The 8895-nt window shown below is 43.1% G+C and overlaps 1 protein-coding gene across 1 annotated transcript; it reads left to right on the top strand.

Annotated features, from left to right (window-relative positions):
• The first annotated feature begins 309 nt into the window (after positions 1–309).
• Positions 310–1260, top strand: LOC138898706 (uncharacterized). The gene has a single exon (XM_070184796.1). It carries the CDS (start codon positions 310–312, stop codon positions 1258–1260), a length of 951 nt encoding a protein of 316 aa, XP_070040897.1.
• The last annotated feature ends 7635 nt before the right edge of the window (positions 1261–8895 follow it).

Raw genomic sequence — 8895 nt, 5'->3', positions numbered from 1 at the left:
GGGGAGGCAATGGAAACCAAGGGGGTTGGAGAAACAATAACCAAGGCAATCGGGGGTCGCGCTTTCAAAGGCCCCCGATGTATCAACAACCCAACAACCCGCCTCCATATCCATCTCAAGGGAAAAGTTCTTCAAATAATGAGATGGGGCAGATAAAAAGTATGTTTAAGTAAATGATGGAAAGAAATGCCGACTACGATGCCCAAATAGCCTCCCACAATACTTCTATCCGCAATTTGGAAGTACAAATGAGTCAAATTTCTCAAGCATTGAATACTTGCCCTAAGGGGGGGGGTACTACCAAGTGATATGGTAGTAAACCCGAATGGTGGGAACAATACAGGCCATGCTATGGCGGTGACCACAAGAAGCGGTAAAGGTGGAGATGCAAGTACCTCCAATCCAAGAAAGATTGTGAATGATGATTTGGTTGTGCAAGTAGATGATGAGATCCAAGCCAATGATGAGAATGTTAATGATGAAGTGAGGATGGATATTGATGACAACTTGGAGGAGACACAAAATGATGTGAACCCGTCTAGGGAACACGTGATAGACATACCGGAAATGGTAGTGCCCAAAGCCAAGGCCACTTTGCCAAGGCCTGCTCCACCATATCCTCAAAGGCTTGCAAAGAAAAACAATGAAAACCAATTCAAGAAATTCATTGATATGATGAAGAGTTTGTCCATCAACGTGCCTTTGGTAGAAGCTCTAGAACAAATACCGGGATATGCCAAGTTCATGAAGGACTTGGTAACAAAGAAGAGGTTAATGAATTGTGAGACGATCAAAATGACACATAAAGTGAGTGCCATTATGCAATCCATGGCTCCAAAGCTAGAGGATCTCGATGCCTTTACAATTCCATGCACTATTGGTAGTGCCGATTTCGCCAAAGCCTTGTGTGATTTGGGAGCGAGCATTAATTTTATGCCATATTCTATGTTCAAGACATTGGGTATTGGGAAACCAAGACCTACTTCCATGAGGTTGCAAATGGCAGACCGGAAAATGAAGAGGCCGCTGGGGATTATTGATGATGTTCTAGTTCAGGTCGACAAGTTCATTCTTCCCGCATATTTTGTGATTCTCGACTGCGAAGTTAACTATGAGGTGCCAATCATATTAGGGAGACCTTTCCTAGTAACAGGGAGGGCATTGGTTCATGTGGAAGATGTGGAGCTCACCTTCCGAGTGGGCGATGAAAGAGTTATGTTCCACGTGTGCAAGTCAATGAGGCATCCTAATAGCAACTAAGTATGCTCTTTTATGGATCTTGTGACGGAGGTGATTGTTGATGAGACGAATGCTATGATCAATGTGGAAGACCCTCTGGAAGTTGTGTTGTTGAATCATGAGGATGATGAGAAGGCAGGCTTGATAGAATGTGCAAATGCTTTGCAAGGAATGGGATCCTACACATATGGACCCTGTAAACTTTCCTTGGACCTTGAGAATCGGAAGACTCCGCCAACAAAGCCCTCAATCGAGGAGCGATCAACATTGGAGTTGAAGCCCTTACCTTTACACCTTAGGTATGAGTTCTTAGGCCCTTGTTCTACATTACTTGTTATTCTTTCTTCGTGCTTAACTAATGTGCATGTAGATTCCACCCTTACAGTGCTTCAAAGAAGGAAGAAGGCAATAGGATAGACTTTGGCTGATATTCGGGGTATAAGATCTGCCTTTTGCATGCACAAAATCATACTCGAGGAAGATGCCAAACCATTCGTGGAACATCAACGGAGGTTGAATGAGGCCATGCAAGACGTCGTCAAGAAAGATATAATCAAATGGCTAGATGCAGGGGTTGTGTACCCCATTTTGGATAGTTCATGGACTTCGCCGGTACAATGTGTCCCGAAGAAGGGGGATATGACTGTGATCACAAATGATAAAAATGAGTTGATCCCCACCAGAACTATTACCGGTTGGTGGAGGGTATTCATGGATTATAGAAAGTTGAACAAAGTGACCCGCAAAGACCATTTTGCATTGCCATTTCTTGACCAAATATTGGATAGACTTGCCGGGCGTGCTTATTATTGCTTTTTGGATGGGTACTCCGGGTACAACCACATTCTCATTGCACCTGAAGATCAAGAGAAAACCACCTTCACCTGCCCGTATGACACATTTGCATTCTTACGGATGTCGTTTGGTTTGTGTAATGCACCGGCTACCTTTCAGCGGTGTATGATGGCAATATTTACGGATATAGTGGAGGACTTCCTCGAAGTGTTCATGGATGATTTCAGTGTTGTGGAGGATTCATTTGAAGAATGCTTGGATAATCTTGACAAAGTGTTGGCCCGATGTGAAGAGACCAACTTAGTGCTTAATTGGGAAAAGTGCCACTTTATGGTCGAGGAGGGCATTGTCCTCGATCATAAGATCTCAAAGAACGGTATTGAAGTGGACAAAGCAAAAATTGAAGTGATTAGTGAGGAGATTTCTTGGTCACGCGGGGTTTTACCGAAGGCTCATCAAGGATTTCTCAAAAGTGGTGAACCCCTTGTGCAAGTTGTTGGAAAAAGATGCAAAGTTTATGTTTAATGATGATTGCATGAAAGCTTTTGAGCTTCTCAAGTATAGATTGACTACCACTCCCATCATTAACACACCCAATTGGAGCTTACCATTTGAGCTCATGTGCGATGCTAGCGACATTACGATAGGAGCGATTTTGGGGAAAAATATCAACAAGATATTTCATCCGGTTTATTATGCAAGCAAAACAATGAATGACGCCCAAATCACTATACGGTGACCGAGAAATAGTTATTAGCCATTGTCTTCGCCATGGAAAATTTCAGGCCGTACCTCATGGGTGCCAAAATGATTGTGCACACCGATCACACGGCACTTCGTTACTTGATCACCAAAAAGGACTCTAAGGCTAGGTTGATGTGATGAGTTCTTTTTATACAAGAGTTTAACCTTGAAATCATAGATCGAAAAGGGAGTGAGAATCAAGTGGCGGACCACTTGTCCCGTTTGGAAGAGGAGGGGAGGCCCCATGATGGCCTCGAGATTAATGATTCATTTCTAGATAAATAACTCCTCTTCGTGTATTTGAATGGGATTCCTTGGTTCCCCGATGTGGCTAACTTTCTTGTGACCTGAATTGTCCCGAGTGAGCTCTCTTCTAACGATAGGAGAAAGCTCAAATGGGACAACTTGGATTATTATTGGGACGAGCCATATCTTTTCAAGATTTGCAATGATGGTGTTATCCGGATATGTGTTCCGGAAGAGGAGCAATTGAGTATTCTTGAAGCTTGCCAATCCTCGCCCTACAATGGGCATCATGGTGGGGAGAGAACTACTACAAAGGTCCTAAGCTGTGGATTCTATTGGCCTACCTTGTACAAAGACGCTAGCGAGCTTGTTAGGCATTGTGATGAGTGCTAAAGAGCTGGTGGAATTTCCAATAAGAATGAAATTCCCCTCGCCACTATTCTTGAGATTGATATTTTCGATGTGTGGGGCATCGACTTTATGAGGCCATTTGTGAGTTCATGTGGGAACACTTATATTCTGGTTGCTATTGATTATGTTTCCAAATGGGTTGAAGCTGTGTATTTGCCCAACAATGAGGCACAAAGTGTGGTGACTTTCTTAAAGAAAAATATCTTCACAAGGTTCGGCACCCCAAGGGCTATCATTAGTGATGGGGGTTCTCATTTTTGCAACAAAGCCTTCGACACTTTACTTTCTAAGTATGGTGACAATCATAAGGTGTCAACCCTTTATCACCCACAGGCTAGTGGACAAGTTGAGGTCTCCAACAGGGAGATCAGGAGCATATTATCCAAGACTGTCAATGCAAACCGGACTGATTGGTCAAGGAAACTTGACGATGCTTTATGGGCCTATCGTACAACTTATAAGACTCCAATTGGTATGTCTATGTACTGGTTGGTATTTGGGAAAGCATGCCATATTCCGGTTGAATTAGAGCACAAGGCCATGTGGGTGCTAAAGAAGTTGAACCTTGAATGGGATGTAGCTGCCAATCTCTGGGTAGAGCAACTAAATGAACTTGATGAGTTCCGGTTCCATGCTTATTCCAGCTCGTCCTTGTATAAGGAAAAGATGAAGTACTTATATGACAAATATATCCAGAACAAAGAATTCAAGGAGGGTGACTTGGTTCTTTTATTCAACTCTCGGTTATGGATGTTTCCAGGAAAGCTCAAGTCAAAGTGGAGTGGCCCTTTTGAAGTGGTGCATGTAACTCCGTTTGGTGCTCTTGATTTGAAAAACAAAAATGGTGAAATATTTAGAGTCAATGGGCACCGAATAAAGCATTACCTTGGTAAGATTGATGATAGCCACGTGGTGGCCTTGATCCATTTCAAATGATGATGGTAATATGCGTTGTGCCGCGATGTTAAATCAGGTGCTTCTTGGGAGGCAACCCATGTGTTTTTCTTTCTTTTTATTTTCTTCTTAGATTAGGCATTATTTGGACTAACTGGTTGGGAAGTGTATGTAGGAACTGGTTATGCAGTGCAGGATTTTGACAGGAAAAAATTTGGCTAAGTGTTGGAAGTTTGTGGACCGCACCCAAACTTTTGCGGTCCACATGAGCATTTCGCGACAACACATTTTTGTCCGCGGGCGCGTACTTGAAAAGAGAAAAATGCCAACTCTCTGAAGTCGGAATGTAAAAAAGAAATCCTTCAAAGATCACGGACGCGTTCCAATGGTCGTGGACGTCGTTGAATTTCGCGGCCGCGGCCAATATTCCGCGGACCGCGCCCATGTGCTTGAAGCTGGTCTACATAAGGTAACATAGCGCGGACCACGATAGAGTTTCGTGACTGCGGTCAGGTAAGGCGGTGGGTTCCAAAGTTGATTAGTATAAATAAGGGTTCCTTAAACATTTTACACTTTTTGAACCCTAACGTTTCACCGCACAAAAAGCACTGTTCATCTCATCCTGCTCTCAATTTTCATCTCATTCACATTAAGAGTTCATTTCCTACTATAATTTTACAACTGGTATGTTCAATTCCATGATGTGATTTATCTTTTTTTTTTTCTTTTCTCTTTGTTTTAATTTTTCTTTTTAGTTAGGGTTAGATGCATGCCATGATCTCAAATTAATGCTTAATTGATACTTAAATACATGTGGGTAGTGTTTATATGCCTAATGGGGGCTGGGGTTAGTAACTTTGCATGGTTAATTGAACTAATTTTTGCACACTTAGTGAAAAACCAAGTTATCAGTGTTCTTAGTACCGATCTTATTTGAATTTTGCGTCCGCGGTCCATTTTACGCGGTCCGCGATAGGATAGGCGGCAGCGTCCCTTTTTTTTGTGGTCCGTGCTACCCCAACTTTTAGTTATTGAGTGATTGCTAAGAGTTCACGACCGCGATCACTTTTACGCGGTCCACGGTTGGTCCTTCGCGGCTGCGTTTAAGTTTTCGCGGTCCGCGCTTGTGAACTTCAAAGAGTGTGTTAATTGCTTTCGCGGCAGCATTCATTTTTTTGCGGTCCGCGATTGGTCTAATTTTTCGCGGTCCGCGTGTTTCCAAGATCAGAGAGCTAGTAGTCTGAACCTAACCTTTTCTCAGCCGCGTTCACTTTTTTGTGATCCGCGATGGGCATTCCACGGCCGCGTCCACTTTTTCGCGGTCCGCGATGCCCTATTTTGAGAAGTACTGTTGTTAATTTTATTTGTACTGCTTTAAGGCATGGTTGAACCCCAAATCTAATTATTTTTCACTAATAGTGTGTTGCAGAAAATGGTGCGATCTTGTGGAGGAGCATACAAATCAAAAGGGAGGGCAGAATCATCCCGAGGCCGGGGCAAAGGAAAGCAGGCTTTGCCCTTAGCAGCTCAAAGAATCATAAGCAAAAAGCAAACCCTCACTAGACCTCCTACCGAATCATCAGACACAAGCTAATATCTCCCATACCGGAAGAGTTCTGAGGGGGAATCTACACAGCCTTGACAAGAGGCCCCATCACAACCCTATTGCCTAATCAATGAAGCTACCTCCTCTTCTGGGTCGTCTGATGGCTCAGAGGGAGGTAGTGAAGCATCATAGCCATCTTCCCCACCTGTTGCAACTCCGGCCTCAACAACTGCTCCTATCAATGTAGATGAGGATGGCGAGGTCCCGGATGGCGGGAGAGGGGGTGATACCAATGTGGGTGGTCTTGCTAGATCAAGAAAGTTCGAGGTATGAGAGGATAGATTCGTGAGCGAGAAAGCATACCTCAAATTTCGGGAATGGTGGCCCCAAAAGTCGATCACCCTTGAGCGACAGTTTATAGAAAGAGATCTCTTTCCTCACAATCCAAATGTCAAGAGACAGTTTGAGGAGAGAAAAAAGGTGGAAGTACTTCACCAAAAAAGTTCCGGATGACAATGAGTACCTTGTCAAGGAGTTCTACGCAAATGTTGCCCACATAAAAAAGGGCACCATTGTAACAAAGGTACGAAACTTGAAGATATTGTTTGATGGCATCACCTTGAACAAATATGCCGGTTTTGGAGAAGATGGCCCTAGATGAAATAACCCGACCTTGGCTAGCGGAAGTAATAGCCATCCCAGGGACAACACCGGCCTGGCTCATAGCTGGAGTCCCAATATCCAGAAATACCCTCAACTTTGAAGCCAAATGGTAGTGCACATTTGTATGTAGCTAGCTTGATCCTATCCAGCATGATAGTGTCATCCCACTCTACCGGGCGATCCTAATAGCTTCCATCATGGCGGGGTATCTAATTAATATGGGGAACCTCATGTCCCACCACATCTCCAAAGCAACCGGAAAAGAAAAAAAAGGTCCTACCCCTACCCCAACTTCATCACTATGTATATCGAGGACCAACGGGTAGAGGGGAGGCACTATGACACAAAGGTGATGCCGAATAAACCTTTCTCCTGGTATAGCCTCCAAGGACTGGACAACCCTAAAGCAAAGGGTAAAGCCACTACCTCCACTGGCCAGTCTGAAGAGCCAAGGGTAGTGGCCACCGGGTCAGAGCCTTTCACAGCAGAGGGACCTTTAGCTGTCATGCCTCCTCCTTCATCCGGGCCATCCATCACTATGCCACTATCCGTGCCCTCACCTTCTACTTACCCCCAGACTGCACTTCGGGTTTCTCAAACCTTATCCTGTATCAACAACTGGATGCAGGCAGCTACATCAAAACTGTCTGTCTTATCCAGTGCATTAGCAGCAGAGTCAGCCCCAGCACAGCTTCAGGTACCTCTATTAGTAGAGGATTCATTGAAGGAGCTTCTAGACAACTATAAGAAGCTCATAGACAACCAAAAGAAACTCTTGGAGACTTTGGATACTCATGGCAAGGTGATCAAGGATCTGGGCAAGCAAGTAAAGAAAATGAGAAAGACTCAGGCCTCAAAGGAGTCAGTGGAGAAGCTGAAGAGGGAGGTAGAGAAGTTCACTTTTGCTGGAGATATCCCACTTGATTTTCTTATGGAGGAGACTGCCCCAGCGGCACAGGCAGCAGAGCATGAGGTAGACAAAGCTCCAGTTAGAGGATTTGTGGTCTCCCAGTCAGAGGATTTGGAGATCCAGTTAGAGGACCCAGAGGGAGTTGATGATCCTCTGCAGTCCGAGGACCCCACTCATGTGCCTGACCCCATGCAGACAGAGACCACATAGGGAGTTTCTTTACTCTCTAACCCTTCCCCGATCTTATTTTGATATTAGCATTGAGGACAATGCTATATTTTATTTGGGGGGGGGGGGGTCCATTTTGATTTGGTTATGATTTGATGACATTGTTATGTAATAACTATGATACTATTTTTCTTTACCTTTATTTATCGTTATTTTTCACTTTTGGTATGTTTATAACTTTACCATTCGATGTATATATTTATTTCCATTTTGTATATATTCGTTTCACTCCATTATTGTACATATTCATTTTACTTTCTGTAGTTTACTTCATAGCGTCTTTCGTATTTTTCCTTAATAGCTTAGCTTCTTATTTCCTTTAGTAGCTTATTTTTGAGTTTTTTGCTTCTTTTTACATTCTGCGTGATCAATAAGCCTTTGGTTTTTTTAATGCCTTGGTTCTTTCCAAAGGTGGATGTTGTGTTAACCGGGTGGCTCTTCCCAACGATGGATGGCGTGACAACCTTCTTAAAGGATTGAGTCCATTTTCTTTTTTCTTTTAGATATAGTAGTAATGAATAAAAGTGTCTCAATCAGGATTCACTTGGTACTAACACATTTACCTTCGACCTCATGGTTAGAGACAAGTTGATTGACAAATAATAGCTCTAGTTGTGACCTTTAGACTCTTGAGTTGACTAAAACAATCATCGAGTGATTTCTTTGAGCCATTTGTGATCTTTAATCTTAGCTAGTGTTGTTGTGGGACCTCGACTCTGTTCTCTTTAACAATCCAGTAGCTTGAGAGGTGAGGTATTGAATTGCAAGTCCAAGTCCCGTGCCAATAAGTCTAGAACTTGCCCTGAATGTTTGTCTAGGAGAAATTCTAAGTGTAGCTCGACTTGAGAAGTGATTGTAGGCTCTCCTTAGTCCAATTTGAACTTTGAAAGCTTTCGTAGCCTACCATTATGATATCCCTAGTCAACCCCTTTGAGCCTAAGCCTTTTTCATTCAATAGCCACATTACAAGCCTTTATCCGTTTTATAATGACCCTCTCTTGGCACCCAATATTTCCTTAGCATTTATGATGAACAATTGGCAAAAGCATAAGTTTGGGGGAGAGACGAGAAAATTGAAAGTGATAAAAGGTTAAAAAAAATAATTGATGAAAAGGAAAGGCAAAGAAAAGGAAGAAAAGCCAAAAAGAAATATGTCAAAAAGAAAGAGAAGGTTGAAGGGATTCAAAGAACATCTTGATGAAAGGCAAGGAATGATGAG

The sequence above is a fragment of the Nicotiana tomentosiformis genome, chromosome 9, assembly GCF_000390325.3.
Source record: "Nicotiana tomentosiformis chromosome 9, ASM39032v3, whole genome shotgun sequence".
Lineage (NCBI taxonomy): Eukaryota > Viridiplantae > Streptophyta > Magnoliopsida > Solanales > Solanaceae > Nicotiana > Nicotiana tomentosiformis.
Note: the sequence above shows the minus strand (reverse complement) of the source record. Positions and strands in the feature narration are given on the sequence as shown.

Excerpts from the sequence above, each read along its gene's own strand:
- LOC138898706 (XM_070184796.1), top strand. The coding sequence starts at position 310 with ATGGTAGTAAACCCGAATGGTGGGAACAATACAGGCCATGCTATGGCG.